This window comes from Pan troglodytes, chromosome 1 (assembly GCF_028858775.2).
Source record: "Pan troglodytes isolate AG18354 chromosome 1, NHGRI_mPanTro3-v2.0_pri, whole genome shotgun sequence".
Taxonomy (NCBI): domain Eukaryota; kingdom Metazoa; phylum Chordata; class Mammalia; order Primates; family Hominidae; genus Pan; species Pan troglodytes.
Window position 1 is genome coordinate 222,257,792 of NC_072398.2, and position 25,098 is coordinate 222,282,889.

At 56.3% G+C, this 25,098-nt stretch overlaps 2 protein-coding genes across 38 annotated transcripts in view; one reads left to right on the forward strand and one right to left on the reverse strand.

The window, feature by feature from the left end:
* CLSTN1 (calsyntenin 1) overlaps nt 1-7,163 on the forward strand; it is a 96,018-nt gene extending 88,855 nt beyond the window's left edge. For all 8 annotated transcript variants that reach the window (XM_016953729.4, XM_003307797.7, XM_003307798.7 and 5 more), the window contains 8 exons: nt 103-260; nt 530-678; nt 971-1,197; nt 2,011-2,181; nt 2,607-2,752; nt 4,255-4,390; nt 4,765-4,949; nt 5,465-7,163. In XM_016953729.4, coding sequence (XP_016809218.2) covers nt 103-260; nt 530-678; nt 971-1,197; nt 2,011-2,181; nt 2,607-2,752; nt 4,255-4,390; nt 4,765-4,949; nt 5,465-5,662 — 1,370 coding nt within the window. In that variant the 3' untranslated portion in view covers nt 5,663-7,163. The remainder of the gene's footprint in view (nt 1-102; nt 261-529; nt 679-970; nt 1,198-2,010; nt 2,182-2,606; nt 2,753-4,254; nt 4,391-4,764; nt 4,950-5,464) is intronic.
* Nucleotides 7,164-7,263: 100 nt separating this feature from the next.
* Nucleotides 7,264-25,098, reverse strand: part of PIK3CD (phosphatidylinositol-4,5-bisphosphate 3-kinase catalytic subunit delta) — a 77,565-nt gene continuing 59,730 nt past the window's right edge. For 8 of the 30 annotated variants that reach the window (XM_016953669.4, XM_063786475.1, XM_016953688.4 and 5 more), the window contains 21 exons: nt 20,436-20,664; nt 20,127-20,356; nt 19,586-19,765; nt 19,097-19,246; nt 18,579-18,668; nt 17,290-17,511; nt 16,185-16,281; nt 15,960-16,090; nt 15,542-15,592; nt 15,294-15,461; nt 14,955-15,076; nt 14,616-14,759; nt 14,343-14,442; nt 14,050-14,228; nt 13,847-13,959; nt 13,597-13,675; nt 12,911-13,078; nt 12,111-12,234; nt 11,765-11,910; nt 11,250-11,382; nt 7,264-9,277 (listed from right to left, as the gene is read on the reverse strand). In XM_016953669.4, the coding sequence (XP_016809158.1) occupies nt 9,140-9,277; nt 11,250-11,382; nt 11,765-11,910; nt 12,111-12,234; nt 12,911-13,078; nt 13,597-13,675; nt 13,847-13,959; nt 14,050-14,228; nt 14,343-14,442; nt 14,616-14,759; nt 14,955-15,076; nt 15,294-15,461; nt 15,542-15,592; nt 15,960-16,090; nt 16,185-16,281; nt 17,290-17,511; nt 18,579-18,668; nt 19,097-19,246; nt 19,586-19,765; nt 20,127-20,356; nt 20,436-20,664 (2,994 nt within the window). In that variant the 3' untranslated portion in view covers nt 7,264-9,139. Of the gene's footprint in view, nt 9,278-11,249; nt 11,383-11,764; nt 11,911-12,110; nt 12,235-12,752; nt 13,079-13,596; nt 13,676-13,846; nt 13,960-14,049; nt 14,229-14,342; nt 14,443-14,615; nt 14,760-14,954; nt 15,077-15,293; nt 15,462-15,541; nt 15,593-15,959; nt 16,091-16,184; nt 16,282-17,289; nt 17,512-18,578; nt 18,669-19,096; nt 19,247-19,585; nt 19,766-20,126; nt 20,357-20,435; nt 20,665-25,098 lie in introns of all 30 variants that reach the window. The other 22 variants (XM_063786533.1, XM_063786545.1, XM_063786541.1 and 19 more) reach the window with 6 other exon arrangements.

Genomic DNA, 25,098 nt, shown 5'->3' on the forward strand with positions numbered 1-25,098 from the left:
TCCACTGAGCTGCCAGCACCGGTAACACCGTGTTGAGTGAGAAGTGAGTTGGGCGATGCTGGGTTGCACGCCTGACTTCGCCTTTTCTCCCCTGACCCAAAGGTGGCGACCTGCACATGACCCAGTTTTTCCGAGGCAATCTGGCTGGCTTAACTCTCCGTTCCGGGAAACTCGCGGATAAGAAGGTGATCGACTGTCTGTATACCTGCAAGGAGGGGCTGGACCTGCAGGTCCTCGAAGACAGTGGCAGAGGCGTGCAGGTAACACCGAGCGCTCGACTGCACACCACTCATGGGCCCCTTAGACTACAGCCCTGGAGGCTGGTGGGATGAGGGAGTGGGTAATCTGTGATTGATACGTTTACTGTTGGGTAAAAGAGTTGTGTTCGCTGGACTTAAACGAGCTTTTCTTTTTCAAGTCAGCAATTCAAATCGAACCCAGGCCAATCCCCTTTGTGGAGGCATCTGTGGTTTCAGCTCCTGCAGTTACTGGCTTATTCCTCTCCTCTCTGTGCCTGGTGTGATTTCAGATCCAAGCACACCCCAGCCAGCTGGTATTGACCTTGGAGGGAGAAGACCTCGGGGAATTGGATAAGGCCATGCAGCACATCTCGTACCTGAACTCCCGGCAGTTCCCCACGCCCGGAATTCGCAGACTCAAAATCACCAGCACAATCAAGTACGTCCTGATTTTCAACAGCAGGCCTGTTTTGCCCAATGACACTTGTATATTTAGGTTTTTAAGACAGCCTAACCCCTTCTGTAAGGAAAGGTGAGCCATCGTGTGTTACCAGAAAGTGTGGGGGAGAGAGCTGAGTGATATTTCTGCATCATGTTTGCAAGTGTGTTCCTGGAGTGGCCCCGGCAGGTGTTAGTGGGGGCCTCTGTATCCCACCTCCATGTGCCTTTGCACAGGTGGGCTCCAAGATCGGCTCCCAAAGCCCTGACCCTTCCCCATTTCTTGCTGGCAGGTGTTTTAACGAGGCCACCTGCATTTCGGTCCCCCCGGTAGATGGCTACGTGATGGTTTTACAGCCCGAGGAGCCCAAGATCAGCCTGAGCGGCGTCCACCATTTTGCCCGAGCAGCTTCTGAATTTGAAAGCTCAGAAGGGGTGTTCCTTTTCCCTGAGCTTCGCATCATCAGCACCATCACGAGAGAAGTGGAGCCTGAAGGGGACGGGGCTGAGGACCCCACAGGTAATGTGCTCTGTGGGGCGCGGGCTCCCTCGCCTCGGCCGGAAACCCCATTGTCCCCATGTACTTGGCGGGGCTCTTTGTGGGATTTGGGGAGGTTTTAATCTTTCGTTGGTGTTCTCTTGGGTGTGCTTCTGGAATCTGACCCATGAGCTGGAGCTCATGGTGATCTCTGGAATCCCATCTGGAGGGGTCTTACATCTTTTCCTGGTTGCTGCCAGGCTTTGAGATGTGGCTTGAGGTTGAGGGGTTGAGGGCACTTGCGGGAGACACTGCTTGCACCTGCCAGGCTGGCCAGCCCATGGGGGCACAATGTCCCCACAATTCTTGCTCAGGACACATGAAACTCCCCCCTTTTTTTTTTTTTTTGAGATGGAGTCTCACTCTGTCGCCCAGGCTGGAGTGCAATGGTATCATCTTGGCTCACTGCAGCCTCCACCTCCTGAGTTCAAGTGATTCTCCTGCCTCAGCCTCCCAAATAGCTGGGATTACAGGGACCTGCCACAACGCCCGGTTAATTTTTGTATTTTTAGTAGAGACGGGCTTTCACCCTGTTGGCCAGGCTGGTCTCAAACTCCTGACCTCAGGTGATCCACCCGTCTTGGCCTCCCAAAGTGCTGGGATTACAGGCGTGAGCCACTGCGCCCAGCCATTTCTTGAAAGCAACTCTCGCTTGCTTCTGTCATTGGTCGTTACAAGAGCCATGTAGGTTTGGCTCTTGTAGGTTTGGGGTGAGCTGGCAGGGCATCCAGTGTGCCCCGCCACGCTGGGCCCCACTGCCCCTACTTAATATTTCTGGTTGGGCCTCTTTTGCAGTTCAAGAATCACTGGTGTCTGAGGAGATCGTGCACGACCTGGATACCTGTGAGGTCACGGTGGAGGGAGAGGAGCTGAACCACGAGCAGGAGAGCCTGGAGGTGGACATGGCCCGCCTGCAGCAGAAGGGCATTGAAGTGAGCAGCTCTGAGCTGGGCATGACCTTCACAGGTAAGGGGAGCGCTGCAGCCACGCAGGTGGGCCAGGCTGCAAGAGGGGACTTTGAGAGCTCTTGGCTGGCTGCTGCCTGCCATCTGAGAATGTTGAGTTATCTTAGAGGGAGATGGGGAAGGAGCACGTTCGCTGGGATCATTGTTGGCTGCACGCATACTCCTGTCTCCTGGACAGGTACCGGATGTGTAGCCACTACTCTCTGAAGGGGGAGGGTTGAGGCGTGGGATGACACGTCCCCCACAGAGGGAAGAATGCCCCTATGCACATTGCATTTATTCCCATGGCTAGAAAGCCAACTTGTGTGACCCCTTGGCCTAGCTAACCTGGGTGTCTAATTGAGCCTGCCTGTGCTGACGGCTGCAGCCCTGCCCATGCTCCTGCCCTAAGCCACCTGGCAATCTTCCCCCTTTCAACCCCTGCAGGCGTGGACACCATGGCCAGCTACGAGGAGGTTTTGCACCTGCTGCGCTATCGGAACTGGCACGCCAGGTCCTTGCTTGACCGTAAGTTTAAGCTCATCTGCTCAGAGCTGAATGGCCGCTACATCAGCAATGAATTTAAGGTGGAGGTGAGTACAAGGCTCCCACTGAGCAGGGCCAATAGCAGCAGTGAGTGAGGGCGCTGATTCGCAGCCCTAATATTCACAAACGCCAACCCTCAGAGCATTCACGATGGCAGCTATACAGGCTCATTCTAGGGGGTCGCCTTTCCAGCCTGGGGCCTGCTGCAGGTTGCACCTGGGCTTGTTGGAGTGACAAGTTGTGTTTGGGGTGAGCTGGGGTGGGGGGTGCTCCCCTTTCCCTGGCTGCCTCAGCCTGAGTTGGAGCCTAAGGAACTTTGCAGGGAGGTGACAAAGAGCGAGTGGCAGTTAATGCCTCTGGAGCTTCTTGAGATTTCCCATCAGAGAAACAGGAGGATGTGGTTTTATTTATTTATTTATTTTTAGAGACGAGGTCTCACTATGTTGCCCAGGCTGGTCTTGTGCCCCCAGGTTCAAGCAATCCACCTGCCTTGGCCTCCCAAAGTGCTAGGATTACAGGCGTGAGCCACTGTGCCCAGCCAAGGACACTGTTTTAGAAAGAGCAGCATCCAGGGAACCAAAAGTTCTCTGCATCTGTGCCAGGTCACTGGCCCTCCTGTGAATGAAGTCGAGTCCTCGGCCCAGGTTGAGAGGGGCTCACGCAGGGACCCGCACGGGCAGGACCAGTGCTGCCAAGGCTGGCGCTGGTGACTCACAGGCCACACAGGCTGGAGGGTAGCTCGTCCTGCTCTGAGGTCGTCTACAGACCTATCCAGCAGCTGCTTCATCGCTCAGGCCCTCTGTGGCCTGGAGAAAATTGACCCAAAGTTACTCTTAGCAATGGAATATCACCGTGAACTCAAGAGCAGAATGCTAAATTCGGTGCCTGTTTTGTTTGAGTCAGAGGGTAACAGATTTGAAAGGAAATCCATGGCAGTGATTGGTGCTGTCTTTCACACGGCTGTGGTTTGAGGAAAAAGGTCTACGCCAGTGCTTCCCAAACGACCCATGGGGAAGGACCATCGGCTTCTTTTTCTGCTCTTGTTTTGGGCATAATCTTTTATAAAATGCAATAAAAATGGATTGCAGCCAGGTGCGTGGTGCTTGCCTGTAGTCCCAGCTGCTTGAGAGGCTGAGGTGGGAGGATTACTTGAGCAGGGAAGTTCCAGGCTGCAGTGAGCCGTGATCATGCTTGTGAATAGCTACTGCGCTCCAGCCCGGGCAACACAGCAAGACCCAGTCTCAACAAATACTAATAAGTAGAAAAGTGATACATTTCTGGAATGTGTGAGAATATTAGATTGTTATAGCAGTTTCTAAGTGCTTATTACTCTTTTTTGTTGGTTTTTGTTTTTCTTTGTTTTTGTTTTTTAAGTGCTTACTCTTGATTTTTTTTTTTCTGTCCTTTTCCCATAGCTCCGTTTGCCCCCAGCTGCGGTCCAGGAGCCACTCTGAGTGGCACTGGTCATGCCAGCTGCGGGACTCCACTGTCACCTCTTGGACAGGCTCAGGATGCCTGTCTCCAGCGATCCTCTCTTTCTCTGCTGTAGGTGAATGTAATCCACACGGCCAACCCCATGGAACACGCCAACCACATGGCTGCCCAGCCACAGTTCGTGCACCCGGAACACCGCTCCTTTGTTGACCTGTCAGGCCACAACCTGGCCAACCCCCACCCGTTCGCAGGTAGGACATGGGGAGGGAGACCAAGTGGAGATGCTCCATGCCGTCCACCCTGCCCCCACCCCACCGTGGGCACAGCCTCCTGCTCAGCATGACCGCCAGTCTTTCCCTGTCCCAATTATTCCCCATCACACACAAGGAAACTAAAGCCCTCGAAGAGGGCAGATGATGTCACCCGCAGCCATAGAGCAGGATGTGGCCGAGCCAGGTTGGAGGCCCATGGCGAGCTTTTCCTGGTATTTCCTCCTGGCCTGTGGGTTCAGCTGAAGCATGCTGTCCAGCCCGTTTTGACCGGGCACAGCCGAGGAGGTCAAGGGCACAGTGGCCTTCTGGGCTGAGTGACCTCACTCACACCCCGCCCCCTCATTCTCCCGCAGTCGTCCCCAGCACTGCGACCGTTGTGATCGTGGTGTGCGTCAGCTTCCTGGTGTTCATGATTATCCTGGGGGTATTTCGGATCCGGGCCGCACATCAGCGGACCATGCGGGATCAGGACACTGGGAAGGAGAACGAGATGGACTGGGACGACTCTGCCCTGACCATCACCGTCAACCCCATGGAGGTAGGAGTGGGCGGGCGACCTCCAGGACTGAGAGGCAGCACAGGCCAGGGCCTCCGAGAAGCCGGTACGGCGCGGCTCCTTCGGGTTCACGTGCTTTCCATCGCGTCATCTGCTCAGCAAGCCTGGGGCTTAGGTGTCTTCGTGGGTAAACCGAGGCTGAGAGAGACCTTATTCAAGGCCGTTCTGCCTTAAGTGTAGAGATGAGCCATGCCAGGGCTTGGCGCTCTTGGGTCATGGTAATCCTGAGAGAGTTCTCTGGTGGGACAGCCGAGGTGCTGTCCCAAGCTGCTTTGTATGTGGGTGACTCCGTGGGTGCCTCCGTGGGTGCTGACTGGAGCTTTGTTTTCCCTTCACTTCTAATAAGATAACTTCCGGTGCCGTCCTGGCTGCTCTGTCGCTGGGGAGGGAGACGCTGGGGCAAGTTCTCCTTCCTCTGTGGCTGTCGAGAGGAGAATGCCGGGTGACGGGGCTGTGGGCAGGGCCGGACTCATGTGGCCGTCACTTCTCCTTGCCAGACCTATGAGGACCAGCACAGCAGTGAGGAGGAGGAGGAAGAGGAAGAGGAAGAGGAGAGCGAGGACGGCGAAGACGAGGATGACATCACCAGCGCAGAGTCGGAGAGCAGCGAGGAGGAGGAGGGGGAGCAGGGCGACCCCCAGAACGCAACCCGGCAGCAGCAGCTGGAGTGGGATGACTCCACCCTCAGCTACTGACCCGTGCCCCCGGCCACCTCGGTTTCTGCTTTCGAAGACTCTGCTGCCATCCGTTCTCCCAGTCCCAAGGGTCCACGATGTACAAAGTCATTTCGGCCAGTAGGTGTGCAGACCCCTCCCCGCCACGATCGTCGCCGTGCTTGGTGTGTAGGACCCTAGGCTCCCCGCCCACCCTCTGCCTGGTCGCGCTCTTCAGTCCCACGAGGAGCTGACACGTCCTCTCTGGCCGCCATCCGGCTCGCACAGGGGCCTCCCAGCGCCTCAGGCCCCGCGTTTGTGTCTGGAGTCTCCCCCCGGGGAGAGGACGCTGGCCCCTCGCACTCCAGAAAAGCCATGCCAGCTGGACTCGTTGACAAAGGGTAAAACATGCTCACTCCCACCCGGTAATCATTTTTTTCTTTTTTTAAAAAAAGTTTTTATTTTTTCCAAACTAGTGCATGTATAAATAATGGCAGGATGGGGGGTACTGTGTAGATGATTAACTGACTTTTTAATATTTTGTAAATAAATCGGATTCCTTGTGTCCTTTGTGCTAGTGTAACCCGGGACTGGAATGTAAAGTGAAGTTCGGAGCTCTGAGCACGGGCTCTTCCCGCCGGGTCCTCCCTCCCCAGACCCCAGAGGGAGAGGCCCACCCCGCCCAGCCCCGCCCCAGCCCCTGCTCAGGTCTGAGTGTGGCTGGGAGTCGGGGGCCACAGGCCTCTAGCTGTGCTGCTCAAGAGACTGGATCAGGGACCGCTCTTTGGTAGCTACAAGTAGCCGGGCCTTGCCTTTGGGATTCTACCTGTTCCTAATTTGGTGTGGCGTGCGGGGTCCCCGGCCCCTTTTCCACACTCCTCCTCCGACAGCAGCTCCCTGGGCAGTGGCCTGGTCTCACCGTGTGCAGCCTTGTGGTTTATGCTTAAATGTACATTTTCTTGCTGGTAAAAGGAGAAACTGACAGGTGTCCTGCAGACCGGCTGACCACTCCTTTTGGAGACGGCAGGAGGCCTGAGCGATCCGTACTCAGAACGTCCAGGAGAGACGCATGGCCCGAAGTCAAAGTGCTGGAATTTTCCAAAACAGCCTGTTCTCTCCTCTCTCCTCCCCAGAGCACCCCCTGCCATCAGGGGGGTTGAAATCCCTCTCCCCCAGGAGCCCTGCTGCTTTGCTTGGTGGTAGGGCAGAAGGAGAGCAAACGAACAGTCATGGTCTAAAACCCACATAGCACTTTGCTCTTAGTTACATGTAAAATTTTAGATTTCTAAAACATGTGGGCAATCATTTTGAATACTGTTCTGTGACCCTGACTGCTAGTTCTGAGGACACTGGTGGCTGTGCTACGTGTGGCCATCCTCCATGTCCCATCCCTGTAGCTGCTCTGTTTGTTTAGACAGCGGACAGATGCTCACGCACAGGGGATGTCCTCACGCTGTCGCCGCGCGGTTTCCCTTCGCAGATGTGTATACTCATGATAGGTCAGAAAGTGTATCCGCTACAATAAAGTTCTGGTTCTAACTAACTCCAGCCGGAGCGGGGTTTGTCTTCTCTCCTGTTTTGGTTTTAAACCTACACTCCCTTGTTTCTTTTTGAGCCGAGAACATAAGAACATAAAAAAAGGCTTTTTCTTTCTTTTCATCTGCCTTTACTTCTCATTTCAAGGTTTCACAGAGTGCTGGTCTCAACCCACATCAGTGATACTTAACTTGCCTTCCCCAGACAGAAACATGAAATGACTTAAAAAAATAGAAAATATTCTTCTCGCCAGGCACACAAGACTGTACACCCAAAAACCAGAAACGCTGCGGCTGTGCAAAGTGTGCTCCCACGCCCGCGCACACAGGCGCACTTAAATAAATAACACGCGCACGCACGGCTTTCCCCATTTCGAAACAGGCAGACGGTCTAGTGAGTTTCAGCACTTGCTGGGAACAGGCGTGTGGCCAGGGAGGTGCCCCGCGGGTGGCAATGACTACTGACGGACCCCTGGTGGATCAGAACAGAGCTGGCACCTGAGCCGCTGAGCGGGCGGCTACTTCTGGCTCTGTTGAGTTTTGGAAGACCTTTGAGAAATCAACAGCATCACCGGGCAGGTCCTGAGTCCATGGCCTGATATGTTAGGATCACCTGTGGGCTGCTAAAAGCCCACAGTCCTAGCCCCATCTGCAGAGTTAGTTGGTTTCTGAAGGCTGGGAGAAGCCCTAGAACCTGCATTTCTAAAGCTGCTCAAATCCAGGCCTTTGGAGGCTTAAGACTAAGCCTGCACCATTTCAAACTAAAAGTATAGTCAGAGAGAAAGATCCCAGCACACCCCCTCGTTCTCACACTTCTGGTACCTCAGCACTCTCACAGCAGGTTCCCAAAGGTGATGGTTCTGGAAGAGTTCTGGCCTCATCCTTTTGTTAAAACCTGCTTTCAGAGGTGGCTTAGACAATGGCAGAGTGGGCCGGGCGCGGTGGCTCATGCCTGTAATCCCAGCACTTTGGGAGGCTGAGGCGGGTGGCTCACCTGAGGTCAGGAGTTCGAGACCAGCCCAGCCAACATGGTGAAACCCCGTCTCTACTAAAATACAAAAATTAGCTGGGTACGGTGGTGCACACCTGTAATCCCAGCTACTCAGGAGGCTGAGGCAGAAGAATCACTTGAACCTGGGAGGCGGAGGTTACAGTGAGCCAAGATTGCACCACTGCACTCCAGCCTGGGCAACAGAGCAAGACCCCATCTCAAAAAAAAAAATTTTTTTTGAGATAATGGCAGAGTATTCGCTTCTGACCTGCTTTTGCCTTCACGCGTGACCGGGGTGAGCTACAGGAGGCCCAGATCTCTTTAACACGCCCTGAGGACCAGCGTAGATTCTCCTTTATGGGGCTGGGCCTGATCTCCCCAGCCGTAGAAGTGTGGTGAGTCATCTATTATTTTCTTACCTGCACACAAAATCACTTTACAGTAGAGAAAGATGAGGGAATTCTCGTACCCAAGACCCACTTGAAAAGTGGAGAGCAAGCATCCCTGAATCTAGAGGGTACCCCGGCTGCCTCGGGGAGCTGCCAGAACTCAGTCTAGGGAGGATACACAGGGTGGGTCGCACGAGGATCGAGGCATCTTGTCGGACAGTAGGCACCAGGTGGCCGCCAGGCGCCAGGACCCAGGCAGTCTGGCGGGAGGCCTGGGAAGAAGGTTCCCTCGGGAGGAGAACAGTCTTTGCTGGGCCCAGATCCACCAGCTGGAAGACTTGGGGTGACAGTCCTCAGCCGAGAGCCAGGTGCAGCCTCGGGGGGCCCAGCACCGCCGCTGCACGAAGGAGGCGTTTCCGTTTATGGCTGTTTAGCTCCTTAAACATTTCAAGTCATAAATAAATAACCAGTGTAAACAAAAGGCAGCCATGTCGGTTCTTTCCCGTTAGGTGCAGTTCAGGCTCTTCAGCCCCTTTAGGACCAACGTGCTTGGTCCCCACGACCCGCAGCTGCCTCCTCTTGGGCCCAGGGCTGGGAGGAGCCGCTACTGCCTGTTGTCTTTGGACACGTTGTGGGCCAGCCAGTTCACTTTGGTTTTCCAGCTCTCACGGAGGGCTTCGTTAAACTTCACTCGGAAGTGCTTCAGTGCCTCCTCCTCTGTTTTCCCCAGTGCCAGGGAGTCCTGCAAACAAATCACAGCGGTGTCCACGTAAAGGGGGCCCGGACTTTGCTCTGGGATGTGTCCCTCTCTGGGGACTTCAGAGTCACTGAATGAAATGGTTAGTAGAGAGCTCCCAGCATCTCAGGAAAAGCTCTCTATTCCGCTCCCACCCTCAAATGAAGGTGCCAAAGACATCTTGGCCCCAGAGCCCCCAGTTCCCAAGTGACCTCGCCTCCCCTACTGGAGAAATGGCTCTGGGAGGAGCGTGGGAGCAGCTGCTTTTGCAGGGACTGGTCACCAGAGGGATGGTCCTGGCAAGCATGTGTGGCCCCAGCAGCCTCACCGCCCCATCCCACCTTCTCACATGGAGAGGACACAAGAAGGAAAAAAAATACATATATATCTGTATATATACATTTTTTTGAGACAGTCTCACTCTGTCGCCCAGGCTGGGCATGATCTCGGCTCACTGCAACCTCCGCCTCCCAGGTTCAAGTGATTCTTCTGCCTCAGCCTCCCAAGTAGCTGGGACTACAGGCAGCCGCCACCACACCTGGCTAATTTTTTGTATTTTTTAGTAGAGACGGGGTTTCACCATGTTAGCCAGGATGGTCTCGATCTCCTGACCTCATGATTCACCCGCCTTGGCCTCCCAAAGTGCTGGGTTTACAGGCGTGAGCCATTGTGCCCGGCCAATTTTTTCTTTCTGAGACAGAGTCTTGCTCTGTCACCCGAGCTGGAGTGCAGTGGCGCGATCTAGGCTTACCGCAGCCTCAGTCACTCGTGTTCAAGTGATTCTTCTGCCTCAGCCTCATGAGTAGCTGGGATTACAGGCATGTGCCATCATGCCTGGCTAATTTTTTGTATTTTAAGTAGAGATGTGGTTTCACCATGTTGGCCAGGCTGGTCTCAAACTCCTGACCTCAGGTGATCCACCTGCCTCAGCCTCCCAAAGTGCTGGGATTACAGGCATGAGCCACCATGCCCAGCCTGGAAAAATATCTTTTATTTATGTTTATTTTTATTTTATTATTATTTTTTGAGACGGAGTTTTGCCTTTGTTGCCCAGGCTAGAGTGCAGTGGCACGACCTCGGCTCACTGCAACTTCTGCCTCCCAGGTTCGAGTGATTCTTCTGCCTGAGTCTCCTGAGTAGCTGGGATTACAGGTGTGTGCCACCACACCTGGCTAATTTTTGTATTTTTAGTAGAGACAGGGTTTCACCATGTTGGTCAGGCTGATCTCGAACTCCTGACCTCGTGATCTGCCCACCTCAGCCCCCCAAAGTGCTGGGATTACAGGCGTGAGCCAGGCGTGAGCCACCGCGCCCGGCCTGGAAAAATATCTTTTTTTATTATTTATTTTTATTTTTTTTGAGACCGAGTTTTGCTCTTGCTGCCCAGGCTGGAGTGCAATGGCACAATCTCGGCTCACTGCAACCTCCGCCTCCTGGGTTCAAGCGATTCTCTTGCCTCAGCCTCCCGAAAGTAGCTGGGATTACAGGAATGCACCACTATGCCCAGCTAATTTTGTATTTTTAGTAGAGACGGGGTTTCTCCATGTTGGTCAGGCTGGTGTCGAACTCCCGACCTCAGGTGATCCGCCCACCTCGGCCTCCCAAAGTGCTGGGATTACAGGCGTGAGCCACCGCGCCCGGCCAAATAATATCTTTTAGAAGGCAGAGGGAGCCAGAGCTCACGAGGCCCCCTAGTGGACGCCTGAAAGCCCCGCAGCCCTGAGCACAGCGCCCCAACCAGGAGAGGTCACTACACATCTGCCACTGAGTGGAACCATGCCCGGGCGGCTCAACTCTGGTCCAGCCACTTTCCCCTCCACCGCCCACCAGCTCCACTGCTGGGTCCTGGGACGGCATGAGGCACACACAGCTCAGTGCCCTTTGGGGCCTACTGCACTCAGGGCCCTCCTAGGTCACATTGCTCGGGGGCAGGCCTTGGAAGGCCACTGGCGACAGCAGTCTCCTGCCCGGCACATACCTTGAGATACTGGATGTCTTTGGAGCAGCTGAGCTCAGGCAGGCCTGCCGCCCGCATCAGGGCAAAGAGGTGGAGGAAGAGAAGCCCGTGGCGCCGCAGGATGGTGTAGGCCCTTTCACAGTAGCCCCGGAACCTGCAGGTAGGGGACAGAGGAAGTGAGGCTCTGGGAACTCCCAGCCACAGGCCAGAGGGCTGCTCTGCATCCAACCAGCCCCTTCCCCAAGGACACCTGCCCTTGCCCTGATAATGGGTGGACACAAGGCCTCCAGTTCTGCTAACTGACCCCTGTGCCCCAGCCAGCCTCCTGCTACATGACCCACAAACCTGCCCACATTGCCCAAAAGGGGCACTGCAGGGTGGAGCAGGGGCATGTTCCAAACCCATCAACAGTTGGGGTGAGGGGCCAGGTGTGGGGTTGAGACCTGAGCCCCATCCTGCACCCTGCCTGGGAACCTCTGCCCTGTTCCCTGGGGCCCCACACCGAGGGGCATCTGGTGGGGCTCAGGCACTCTCACCGTTCAAATTTCTCACTATTATTAGTCTTCCCCTGCTGAATCACATGGACAAAGTCATAGGTGAGGATGAATGGGACACGCTCGCGGTTGATTCCAAACTTGGTCTTGAAATTCCCCAGAAAGTGGCCAAAATCAATGTGGAACAGCTGAGGGGAGGGGAGAGGAGAGGAGGGGGAGGATTGAGAAGGTGTCAGACAGGAGAGAATCCAGGAGAGAATCCAGGGGAGACAGGAAGCCAGCAGGGCTGGGGGACCCCTGCCACAGAGCTGTGTGCTAGGCAGAGGGGCCAGCAGGCTGGGGCCAGAAGCCAAGTCCCCACAGCAGCCGCCAGCACCAGCCCCTGTACCTGCCCACTCTCTCGGATCATGATGTTGTCGCTGTGCCGATCGCCGATGCCCAGCACATATGTGGCCACACAATAGCCAGCACAGGAGAGGGTGAACTCCTCAATGGCTCGATCCAGGGCCTCCCTGGGTGGGGAAGATTAAAAAGCATGGCCATACCATTTTGCAGCTCCTCCTATCAAGAGGTGGGTTATTACTCCCTCTCCCCTTGAATCTGGCCCTGTGACTTGCTTTGACCAACAGAACATGGAGGGGACAATGCTGGACATCGCTTGCAGACGCTATTCCAGAGCCAAGGCATGAAGACCCCTGCAGATCTTGAACCCCATACCCTCAATACAGAGCCACGGAAGGAAGGTGAGGCTGCTAAATGAGGAGGCCACATGCAGAGAGGCATCACAGACAGCTGGCGCCAAGGCCCCAGGAATGAGATGGGTTATCTCAGAACCCGCTGGCCCAGTTAAGGCACCAGATGAGAACAGCTGCATGAGTGATTATGCGCAACCAGCAGAAAAGCCACCCGGCTGAGCCCAGCCCCAGCTGCAGATCTGTGAGCCAATCGTAAATGGCTGTTTTTTAAAGCCCTGTGCTTTGGATGGTGTTGCATAGCAAGAGACACTGATACTTGGGGAAGAGAGACCTACCTCACCCCAACCCAGACACAGGCTGGTCCTCAACTGAGCCAAGTAGCCACAAAGATGGTCTGAGGCCCCTCCCCGCTCCTTTGTTCTGACAGGCGAGGCCCTCCCACTCCACACCTCTTGGAAAGGAGAGGGAACCTATCCCTGGGCCTGAAACCCACCCCGGGTTCTTGGACTTCAGCCAGTTGAGCAGGGCGTCCTTGTTGAAGGCGGCTGTGGCTGCCATGTTGCTCTTGTTGAGTTGGATGTTGGCGATGGTGTCTGAACGGAGTACCACCTCAATGAGGCCTGTGCGGTCCCCGGTGGGGAGGCAGCCGTAGGGGGTCATCCTAGGCAAGGGGGAAGAGGGATGGGCAAATGGCATGGTCAAGGGCTGTCCCTGAGGCCACTTGAGCCCCAGAAACTCATGGTGCCCCAAAAAGCCACAGAAGATGCTGCTGCCCACATTGCTAAAAAGCAGGTGAGAGATGCTGGCTCCTTGGAGATGCCGGCACCAGCATCTGAGGTGCAGAAAGCACCACAGCTGAGTTCACATTTGCTTGGAAGAGAACCGGCCAGAGGCCTTGGGAGAAGACGCCACTGCTTCCCAAGATGGGCTGGGGAAGCCAGGGGCACCTGGGCAACTAAAGCAACAGAGCAGGGTACACGCTAAGCCTCAGGAGCAGCCTTCACGCATCCTGCTGCCCGCCGCCTCCTGGCCTAGAGTTAAACCGCCTCCGGGTCTTCCTAGGAAAGCCCTTTCCCCGGCTGAGATGGTCATGCCACCTTCAACAAGGACCCCTCCAGGGGCACAGACTCCCAGGCTGGGCACAGACACCAAGGGACGATGTGGGGTGAGGGTCCTCACCTCAGGTCCAGCCCCTCCTGCTTCCACAGGACGTCCATGAGCTGGATCATCTGCAGGGTCAGCATGTCCTGCCGGAGGTCTGTGCCGCCGGCCGGTGGGAGGAGAAGTGTGAGTTTCTGGTAGGTTCTCTGCTTCCAGCTACACCCAAGCCCTTAAGTCCCAGGATTCTGTCTTCTCCACCCCCACTCTAGGAGCACCCCAGGACCCCCCAGGGCAGTACAGGCGGGGTGTGGGGAGGCCAGGCCCTCACCATCCCCGTTCTTAAAGATGATGCCCACGCTGCCGCCACTGCCTGCCTCCTCGTTGCTGTACATGATCCACAGGGGCTTCATCTTGGAGTCCATGAAGGTGCACTGCTCCACGCTGCCAGGCCAGAGAGCGGGCAGTCAGCAGGGGCTCCTCTGCTGGCCTCCCAGGGGTGGGAGGAACCCTTGTGGCGGGGCTTGGGCTCACCAGACTTCAGCCAGCAGGGTGCTGGGGTCGAGTGGGGACTGCAGGTGGGAGAGGGCCTCTAGGTAGGCCTCCTGCCGCATGCACAAGTGCATCAGCTCCTTGGTCTGGGGCTTGGGGGTCTTCTGAGAGCTCAGCTTGACGAAGTCATTCAGGGCCTTCAGTTTGCTCAGTGCTTCCCCCTGGTGGGAAGATGGGAGGGCGGCAGTGGGCAGGTCCCAGCCTTGACCCAGCCCTGGGGATTCCCAGACGCTCAGGGCCGCCCCCTGCCCGCCCCCCAGGGCCTTGAGCCTCACCTGCTTCATCAGCACCTTCATGTGGTGGGTGCTGCCCCTGCAGTAGGCCTCCAGGATGAGGCCGAAGCGCAGGGCCACCGACGGCACGTGCATCTCGGAGCTGGAAGGTGAAGGGAGGGCTGAGCCTCACCAGGCAGCACCACGCAGCCCCTCCCGCCCAGCAGGACCTAGCGAGGCCAGGACACCCAGGCCTGCTGGAAACGTCCCCAGTGGCCTTCCAGGGAGACTCAGGGGCTGGGATTCCCACAGAACGGCTGGGGCAAGTCCCGCTACCGGAGGTGCCAGAAAAGGAAGTGGCCGATCTTGCGGTTGGCCAGGGCCCGGTCCAGCAGGAATTTGGTCAGCTCGCAGTCCAGGTAGGACTCGTACTTGAGCACCTGCACCAGCTGCAGCAGGTACTGGAACAGCTCATCGTCCCTGCAGGGAAGGAAGGCGCTGGGGCCTGGAGCTCCCCGACTCAGGACAGGAGGGAGCTCCCTCGGCAGCCAGAGGGAGGCCAGGCAGGAGGGAGCAAGCCCACGGGAAGGTTCAGGCCCCACCCAGAGCCCACGTCCTGGCAGCCAGGACACAGCTGCCCTCTGGAGAAGCGGGGAGCGCCCAGCTGGGACTCACGTCAGTTTCCTCAGCGACTTGATGGCGAAGGAGCCTACGTGGCAATCGGGGAAGCTGAAGTCTAGCAGCTCCAGGGCGCTCAGGACGGGCAGCTCCGGCCAGGAGCACAGCAGGTAGAGCATCTGGGGGGAGCCGAGGTCAGGCTTGGGGGCGGCTGGGGTCAGGGTGGAGGTGGTCAGGGTAAGGGTGATGGCCAGCCAGGGTCAGGGTGGTGGGCGGCCAGGGTCAGGGTGAGGGTTGGCCAGGGTGAGGGTGGGGGTTGGCCGGGGTCAGGGTGGTGGGTAGCCAGAGGCTGTGGTCTGCCCCCAGCTCCGCCCCCAGGTGTGCCTCCCCACCCACCTGGGCCACATCCTCATGCTTGTTCCACTTGGTGACCAGCAGCAGCCGGGCTAGCGCCTCCGGGAAGTGCTCCTGGACTTCATGCCGCAGCTTCCACACCAGGTCCTTCTCGTGCTCATACAGCTCCCCAGACCCCCGCCGCTCCAGGATTTCCCGCAGCTGCAGCTGCTGAGGGGTGTGGGCAGGGGTGAGGGTGCTGGTTCCACGCCGGCTCCATGCCCCCCACCCCACACCCCCACCCCACTCACCTCCTCCTCAGTGACATGCACACACTCGCTGTGTCGCCCCAGCTCCAAGATCTGCAACAAACAGCTGCACTCAGCGTCCCCAGGGGCCTGGACCAGCCCGGGCAGGACCCCCAGGCCGGGCATTGCCACCCCGATCATCCTTGAGGGGGCGCTGTCCTCTGCATGGAGGCGCATCCACAGCAGCTCTGGCCTCCACTCACAAGATGCCAAGAGCATCCCTCCCGGCAGCTGTGACAACCGAAAATGTCATCAGACTGCGCAGCATCCCTGCAGGCAAAATGGCCCCTGGGAAGGCCCCAGATATGCCTGGTAGCCCAGCCCCGACATGGCCAGGGAGCACCTCTGAAGAGCTGCAGGAGCAGGGCCAGGAGAGCTCCGCGCCAGCCCCTCAGCCTCACGCGGCGGGGCCCCCACTGACCTTCTCCAGGGCAGGGTAGTACACGGGGTGCGGGGCCACCTCGGGCAGGCAGATGAGCAGGGCGGCGGCGCTATCCGTGTTGGGGTTACTGCGCACAGTGCCCGTGGGGTTCAGCAGCTCGCCCTTCTCATCTGAACACAGGGGCAGATGAAGTTGTAGAGGGGTGACCAGCATCTCTGGGACCCTCACACTCCCAACGCCTCTCCCTCCTGGGCCTGGGCCGACCTGGGACAGAGGGCCACATATAGAGGCAGCGTTCCCCGGTCTTAAGCTGGTCCTTGTAGTCAAACAGCATGAGGTTGGCCCAGGCAATGGGGCAGTCCTGCAGAAGGACAGCGCAGGTGAGGACAGCCACTCAGGGGCCTCCAGACCCAGCTTCCCTGCCCTCCCCCAGGCACCCCACCCAAGAAGACCCAGAGCCCAGCTAACGTCTCCCAACCAGACCCCTGGGAGACCCTGCTTGGGGAAGGAGAGGAGCCGCTTTTTCCTCTTTCCTCTGAGGGCTCCAGTGGTGAAGCCAGCTGACACCTGCTGCACCCTCCTGTTCCCACCTCACCCCTACTCAGGCTTTTTTTTTTTTTTTTTGAGACGGAGTCTTGCTCTGTCACCCAGGCTGGAGTGCAGTGCCACGATCTCAGCTCATTGCAACCTCTGCCTCCTTGGTTCAAGCAATTCTCCTGCCTCAGCCTCCCAAGTAGCTGAGATTACAGGTATGCGCCTCCACGCCTGGCTAATTTTTTTGTATTTTCAGTAGAGACAGGGTTTCACCATATTGGCCAGGCTGGTCTCAAACTCCTGACCTTGTAAGCCGACCACCTTGGCCTCCCAAAGTGCTGGGATTATAGGCATGAGCCACCACGCCTGGCCCTCCTGGCTTCTTGAGAAATCCCCAAACAGACGGCACAGCCCCAGAGGCCAGCCCAGCTCAGCTCAGAGTGAGTCAGCTCCGAGGGGAGCCATATCCTGGGACCGTGACTCAGCACCCAGCCACTACGCCTCCCGGCCAGCCGCTGACTCAGGCTTTTCTGCTCCAGGGATGACACTGTGCTTGTCCTTCCATCCCAGGGCACTACCTGCAGGTTCCTGCAGGACCACAGCCCAGGCCAGATATTCTGAGGCCGCATGCACAGGAGCCCAGGAGCCCAGAGTGTCCCTCGAGCAGGGCTGGTGGCCAGACTAGGGTGGGTGAGGAGGCTGGGGTCCACAAGCAATCCCAGGACCCCCATCCCCAGGCTGCGTGCTTGCCGGGAGGAGAGTGGTGAGTGGCCCAGCAAGGGGCTGTACTGGCTCTCCGGGGCCTGCACCCCTCCCAGCCGGCCCTGGGACCCACCGCCTTCTTGGACTTCTTCTTGGTGGAGCGAGCCTTCTTGGCTTTCTCGATCACGGCGTACAGCGCAAAGCAGAGACGGGCCATGCGGGGCAGGTCGCAGATGTTGATGTCGAACTCCAGCCGCTGCTTCCACACGGGCTCCGAGCACACGCTCACCTCCGAGCTGGACACCGTCTTGCACAGCATCTCGTTGCCGTGGAAAAGCCCGGCCTGCACCACCAACTGTAGAAGGTGCCGGGATGATGGGTGAGGAGGCAGAGGCCCAGCCCCTCTCCCCTCCCCCTTAAGGTGTCAGTCTCCCCCTTGAATGTCCTCAGGTGGGTCTGAACTCTATTTCCCACGCGAAGGAAGGTGGTGCAGCACAGGGAAGGCCTGAGGGGCATGAGCGGCCCTGGGGTGAGGGAGGGTACCACGGGCTGTGCATGGGTGCCCTGTCTCAGCTACCCCAACTCTGGGGACCTCGGGGCATGTCCATTCCCCACTCCAGGCCTCAGTTTCTCCATCAGGGATCAAGAACTTCAGGGACCCTTGCTCTAACATTCTAGGGCTCCCTGGACTTCTCAGATTCCTATGAGCCCATGTGGGTGGGGAAGGACTTTTCCTGCCACCTGATGTCCGGCCCCTTCCAATTCCACCTGACAACACCACCCTGGAAGTCCCTCTGATCCAGTCCCCCTCGATTCCTGCCAGTGGAACCCAGACCTGCCCTGCTTATACGATTTCCCCAGTGAAACACACTCCAGGCAGGAGGGCCAACCTCTGAGGACTCAGGTATCATGTCCAGCAAACAGGACAATAAAACCCATGACTGCAGGCTGTTGCGATGGAGTGTGTGAAAGTGTGAAGAGACAACAGGGAGGTGGGCTCAGCCCCTAGAGGTTGAGGCAGGTGCAGCCCTCACAGGCTGCAGGCACCGCCCTGGTGCCTCCAGGGAGCACCACAGCCCCCAGCCCAGCTGGACCCAGCCCCTCTTCCATGCCCGGCCCTTCCCCCAGCTCTGCGGTCCCGGATCCCTGGGCTGAACCTGGTCCCATAACCTCCACCAAAGTCAAATACCCAGAACGCTGCTTGGCCCAAGTTTCTACGAATCGGCCTCCAGGGCCGGCTGGCCCACCCCCTCCCCACTTCCTGTTTTCAAGCCGCTCACAGCGCCCCAGGCAGGGATGCTGGGTAATGTGGTCAGGTGGCTTTCATGTGATCCCCCTCCTTCCTCTGCTACCCCTCCAGGATACAGCCACCTTGTTTGTGCAAAAAAACAGTGTCTCTCCCACCTATCCCAGGAGCCCCACCTTCATCCGCTCGTCGGCGTTCACTTTGCTGCCCTGGATGAGCTCGATGCGGAACGGCTGCTCCAGGGACCACAGGGACACAGAGGAAGGCTGGGGGCCGGGGAAGCAGGGCTGTTAACACGGCTCAAAGTGCAGCTTGTCTCCCTGGCCTATGGTGAGGCCCGTGACCACTTGGGGGCGGGTGAGAGGGTCACAGGTTTGCGGCCAGGTTTGGGCCTGTCCACAAGGCTATCCTTTCCCAGAAAACCTGCCATGCGGGCTCCCCAGGGGGCCCCAACACCCCTGAGCTCTGCAGAGGGGAAGGGCAGCCGGTGAGCCAGGCATGGGGCTGCCCCCCCACCCACGGCAGTCCCACAGGCCCCCAGCCCAGGACGCTTGTCAGCTGTGTTGGCTTCCCCAGCTCAAAGCCCCAGCTCTCCATACCAAGGGCCCCTGGACCCATGCCAGTAGCACATGGAGTTGGACGCCAGGTGGAAAGAAGGGGTGGCTCAGAGGGGAGGCGGAAGGCGCCATCTCACCTTCTTCGCAGGAATGGGAGGTGGTTTGGCACGCGGTTTCTGGACCTGGGGGGCAGGGTTGCTCTGCTCATCCCGCATGGCGAGGATGGAGGAGGAATGGACCATGGTCAGGTGAGGGGTCAACCCACTGTGCAGGCAGCTGCAGATGTACTGAGACGGTGTGCAGGGTGAGCGGCCGGTGGGGCGGCCCCAACCACTCCCTGGACACCAGGATTCCCAGGACCCCCCAAGCTGCCCACTGCCTGTCCTAGGCCTTGGGAGAGGGGAGGGCTTCCTGCTGGTTTTTCCTGCCCCACCTCCACCTCCCAAGACGGAGCCCCTCCTTGTGCTCTCAGAGAGGGCCAGCCCTACCAGGGGATGCTCTGGCGGTGACCCAAAGGCCTGGCTCAGCAGGCTCAAGGTGCGCCCAAATGTCAGCTCCCCGACTCCCACCCAGGCCCTATCCAGGGCGGAGGGAGCCCAGAGTGCAGAGGGCCTCGGCGGCCTCACCTGGAACTGGCAGAGCGGGTAGCTGCCATACAGGTACTCATGCCTGCCGTTCACCTGCAGCGTGTAGTCTTCCGGCTGCTCCACCAGCGGCTGCCGGAACACCGTGGCCTTCTTCCGCAGGGCACAGGCCATCAGCGCCAGCGGCACGTCCTTGGTGGACACCTGGAAGGTGAAGCTCTCCTGTGGGGAGGAGGGAGGTCAGTCCTCTGCCCTCGAGGCCCCCCGGGGTTCTGGGGCACAGGGCAGGGTTGCCTATTTGCCCCCAAGGGCAGGGTCTGGGGAGTTCACAAATGACACTGGGAAATATTTGTTCAAAGAATGAACAAACTGATGCCCAACGCCCCACGCCACTTGGTTATCCTGCCACGTTGAGCTTGCCTGGGGGGACGTTCAGTTGAGCCCCACACATGCACAGACACCTGGCAAACACCATCTGATGCCACTGGGGGAGGGGGGCTTGCGGATGACTGAGGAGTTTCACAGAGGAAGTGCTCCCCATGGACAGAGCAGCCTGGATGCCGCAGGCCACGCATGGGCTCACCTCGCTGCCCTCAAACTTAACGTTGACCAGAAGGGCCCGGTTCGGGAGCCGCAGGGTGCCAGGCCCCCAGGTTCGAGCCGAGGGCTCCAGCTGCAGGGGGAAACTGTACTGCAGCCAGGCCTCCCAGCCCAGCTGCTGCCGGCGGGCGGCCGCCTCCTCGCAGAATTGGCACATCTTGGCGCGAAAGTCGTTCACTTCTGGGTCGCACAAGGAGTCAAACTCATGGAGGCCTGCGGGGTGGGGAGGGCTGGGTCAGCGGGTGGGGCAGGCAGGGCCAGCCCGGCCACACGGCCCACTCGGCAGAGCTACCTTTGCCGATGAGGAGGCTGATCTGTGAGTTGATGAGCTTCTTCACGCGGTCGCCCTCACGGGCCACCAGGCGCAGGACGGGCAGGAAGGGCTGCACGTCACACAGACGCCGTTGCTCGTCCTCCAGCTCTTGCTGCTCCGCTGTCTGGTTGATGCAGGTGAACACATAGGCCTCGGGGCCACTGAGCATGTGGAAGAGCGGCTCATACTGGGCGCGGTGCCACAGCAGCTGGAGGGACAGTCACCGGTCAGCCCCTCCACCCAAGGCAGCCACTGGGAGGTGGGAGGCTGAGGGAGGGTGGAGAGCTGGCCTCCAGCCTGGGGGTCCAAACCTCCCAGAGGGCAGAGGCAGACCCCAAGATCTGCACTCTCTGCAGCCCCCCGGGTGCTGACCATGGGTGGACAGGCTTCTCCACCGATGCCCTTCTGTGGGGGCACCTGGGAGGTGCTGGGATCTGGGGCTGGCACCACGTCCTACAGGCTCCCCTCCCAGAGCGCAGGACCACCCTAGGTCACTCCAGAGACGGGGGGCCATGACCTTCATGCAGCCCAGCTAACTGTCCTGGAGTTCTTCACCTATTTATTTTATTTTTGAGATGGAGTCCCACTCTGTCGCCCAGGTTGGAGTGCAGTGGCGCAATCCTGGCTCACTGCAACCTCCGCTTCCCAGGTTCAAGTGATTCTCTTGCCTCAGCCTCCCGAGTAGCTGGGATTATAGGCATGCACCACCATGCCTGGCTAAATTTTTTGTATTTTTTTTTAGTAGAGATGGGGTTTCGCTACATTGGCCAAGCTGGTCTCAAACTCCTGACCTCAGGTGATCCGCCCGCCTCGGCCTCCCAAAGTGCTGGGATTACAGGTGTGAGCCACTGAGCCTGGCAACCCTGATTTTTAAATGTTGGCAACGAACTCAGAAATATTTAGCACAGCAAGGGGGCCCAAAGAGAATTCTCCATGGCGGGCCTCCAGCCCTCCCACAGCAACAAGCAGTTGAAAGGTGTTCACCACTGAGTCACAAAGAAGACGGGAAAGGAGGAAAGTTCCCAGTGTTGCTACCAAGGGCAACGGCTAACTATGGTCTGTCAAGCAGTGGGATGGCGCCAAGCTGTGACAGTCTAGGGACTGTCAAGCAGCTCTATGTGCCGGCCTGGAGGGGTCCAAGATGTGTCATTAAGTGAGGGGAAAACCCCAAGATACAGAGCAGCAGGTGTGGGTCAAGCCCATTTCCATTAAAAAACAAACAAAAAAACCCCTAATAAACATATCAATTAACATAGACCAGGGGTGAGCAAACCACCCTTTTCCTGGCCAAATCCACCTGCCACCTGGTTAACCCCAAAAAGCCACGCCCCTTCATTTACATATCACTCAGGGCTGCTCCTGTCCTATGGTGGCGGGACTGAATCATCGCAACAGATAACAGAGCCAGCCAGCAACTGCTAAAATATTTACTATCTGGCCCCTGGGATAAATACAAATATGAAGAATTGGGACCAAATCGAGATGTGTATGCTATGCCTCTGCACTGTTTGAATTTTAATAACCCACATGCACAGCTCTGTAAGTGGAAAAATAAGACTGATTTAAAATGACATCTAGGTCAGGTGCGGTGGCTTACTCCTGTAATCCCAATACTTTGGGAGGCTGAGGTGGGAGGATCACTTGAGCACAGGAGTTCACGGCCAGCCTGGGCAACATAATAAGACTCCATCTCTACAAAAAAATAAAAAATTAGCTGGTTATGGTGGCATGCACCTGTAGTCCCAGCTACTCAGGAGGCTGAGATGGGGGAATCATTTGAGCCCAGGAGGTTGAGGCTGCCATGAGCTGTGATCATGCCACTGCACTACAGCCTGGATGACAGAGCAAGACCCTGTCTCAAAAAAAAAAAAAAAAGTATAAAAATAAAAAACTAAAATGCTATCTATAGCTTGGGCAACATGGCAAGGTCCACCGTTACAAAAATAATAATAATAATAATAAATAAAATTAGCCAGGCGTGGTGGTGCATGCCTATAGTCCCAGCTACTCAGCAGGCTAAGATGGGAAGATCGCTTGGGCCCAGGATGTCAAGGCTGCAGAGAGCTAGGATTATGCCACTGCATTCCAGCCTGTGCAACAAAGTGAGACCATTCTCAAGCAAAATAAAATACAATGGTATCTATATAAAGTTAATAACATGAATAAGATGTTATACCGTTAACTCAGAAAAAAAGATAATGAAAGGTCATAGTCAGAATTATTACAAAAAAAACACTGTACATAGAGGAGAAAACAGGCAACAGCCAAAGTATTCACTGTGGTTTTCTCATATGGCTGGATCAGAGGTAATTTTTTTCCTTTTTCTACTTTTTCTTCTTTTCCTACATTTTATTTATTTTTTGTGTTTGTTTTTGTCTGTCTGTCTGTTTGTTTGTTTATTTTACAGACGGGGTTTCACTCTGTCACCCAGGCTGGAGTGCAGTGGCAAATCATGGCTCACTGCAGCCTCAAACTCCCAGGCTCAAGCGATCCTCCTGCCTCAGCTTCCTGAGTAGCTAGGATCACAGGCACATGCCACCACACAGGCTAATTTTTTTTTTTGAGACAGAGTTTCGCTCTTGTTGCCCAGGCTGGAATGCAATGGCCCACATCTCGGTTCACTGCAACCTCCACCTCCCAGGTTCAAGCAATTCTTCTGCCTCAGCCTCCCGAGTAGCTGGGATTACAGGCATCCACCACCATACCTGGCTAATTTTTTGTATTTTCAGTAGAGATGGGGATTCACCATGTTGGCCAGGCTGGTCTCAAACTCCTGACCTCAGGTGACCTACCCGCTTCCGCCTCCCAAAGTGCTGATAAGAGACGTGAGCCACCATGCTTGGCCCTGGCTAATTTTTTTATTTTTCATTTTCTGTAGAGACAGGGTTTTGTCATGTTGCCCAGGCTGGTCTTGAACTCCTGGGCTCAAGCAGTTCTCCTGCCTCAGCCTCCCAAAGTTCTAGGATTATAGGCATGAGCCACCATGCCAGGCCTTTTCCTAAATTGTAATGTGTCCATATTACTCTTCCAATGGAAGGAAAAAGAAACTTAATTTTTAAAGACATCTTCCAGGAAGAGAAGAAGAAAAAACTCTCAAAGATGATCCATTACTTCTTTCGTATTTTTTCCCTGCTCCCAATTATAGCTTTTAAAATTCTGGGATAAGGGCCGGGTGCCATGGCTCACGGCTGTAATCCCAGCACTAAGGGAGGCCGAGGTGGGCAGATCACTTGAGGTCAGGAGTTCGAGACCAGCCTGGCCAACATGGTGAAACCCCGTCTCTACTAAAAATACAAAAATTAGCCGGGCGTGGTGGCACGTGCCTGTAGTCCCAGCTACTTGGGAAGATGAGGCAGGAGAATTGCTTGAATCTGGGAGGCGGAGGTTGCAGTGAGCCGAGATCACACCACTGCACTCCAGCTTGGGCAACAGAGTGAAACCCTGTCTCAAAAAATAAAAATAAATAAAAATAAAATAAAATTCTGGGATAAGGTCCTGCCCTCCCACAGCCCAAGGCATGATCCCTCAAGTCCCACGCTTAGTAAGGGGCACGAGCCCTTTAGAAGGTCACAAGACAATATCCACCAAATATTGTCTACATATTTAATCCTTTGACTCAGTAGTCCATCCTGAATATTATTCAACAAACCAAAATCTCTTTCCAAAGATGCTGTTTACAAAAAATTAGCCAGGCGTGGTGGTGGGTGCCTGTAGTCCCAGCTACTCGGGAGGCTGAGGCAGGAGAATGGTGTGAACCTGGGAGGTGGAGCTTGCAGTGAGCCGAGATGGCGCCACTGCACTCCAGCCTGGGCAACAGAGCGGGACTCCATCTCAAAAAAAAAAAAAAAAAAAAAAAAAAAAAAGATGTTGTTTACTATGGCAACAGCTTTAAAGACAAAAGACCTGTAAACCACTTAGGCAGCCATGGATGGAGTGTGGTTTCAAAAATGAAAGGCACATTCTAGCCTGGGCAACATGGTGAAACCCCATCTCCACAAAAAATACACACACGAAAAATTAGTTGGGCGTGATGGCACGTGCCTGTAGTCCCAGCTACTCAGGAGGCTGAGGTAAGAGGCTCACCTAAGCCTGGGGAGATTGAGGCTGCAGTGAGCTGTGATCGCACTACTGCACTCCAGCCTGGGCAATAGAGTGAGACCCCATCTCAAAAAAAAAATGATGACACAGTCATGAATAGGATGAAAGCCCACCGTGGGAGGCAGCCCCTAATCTCATCTAGTCATGAATAATCGGGTAACTGAGTAGAGGGAAACATACACTGTGAAATGGGGAAAGCTGAAATTGGAATAATTGGATGCAACCACAAGTCTTTCAACAACTCATGGACGTGATTTATCTTTTGGGTCGGGCGCGTTGGCTCACACCTGTAATTCCAACACTTTAAGAGGCCGAAGCGGGTGGGTCACTTGAGCTCAGGAGTTCAAGACCAGCCAGGCCAACATGGCATAACCTCATCTCTACTAAAAAACACAAAAATTAGCCAGGTGTGGTGGTGCACACCTATAGTCCCAGCTACTCAGGAGGCTGAGGCACGAGAACTGCTTGAGCCTGGGAGGCGGAGGTTGTAGTCACCTGAGATCATGCCACTGCACTCCAGCCTAGGTGACAGAGCGAGATTGTC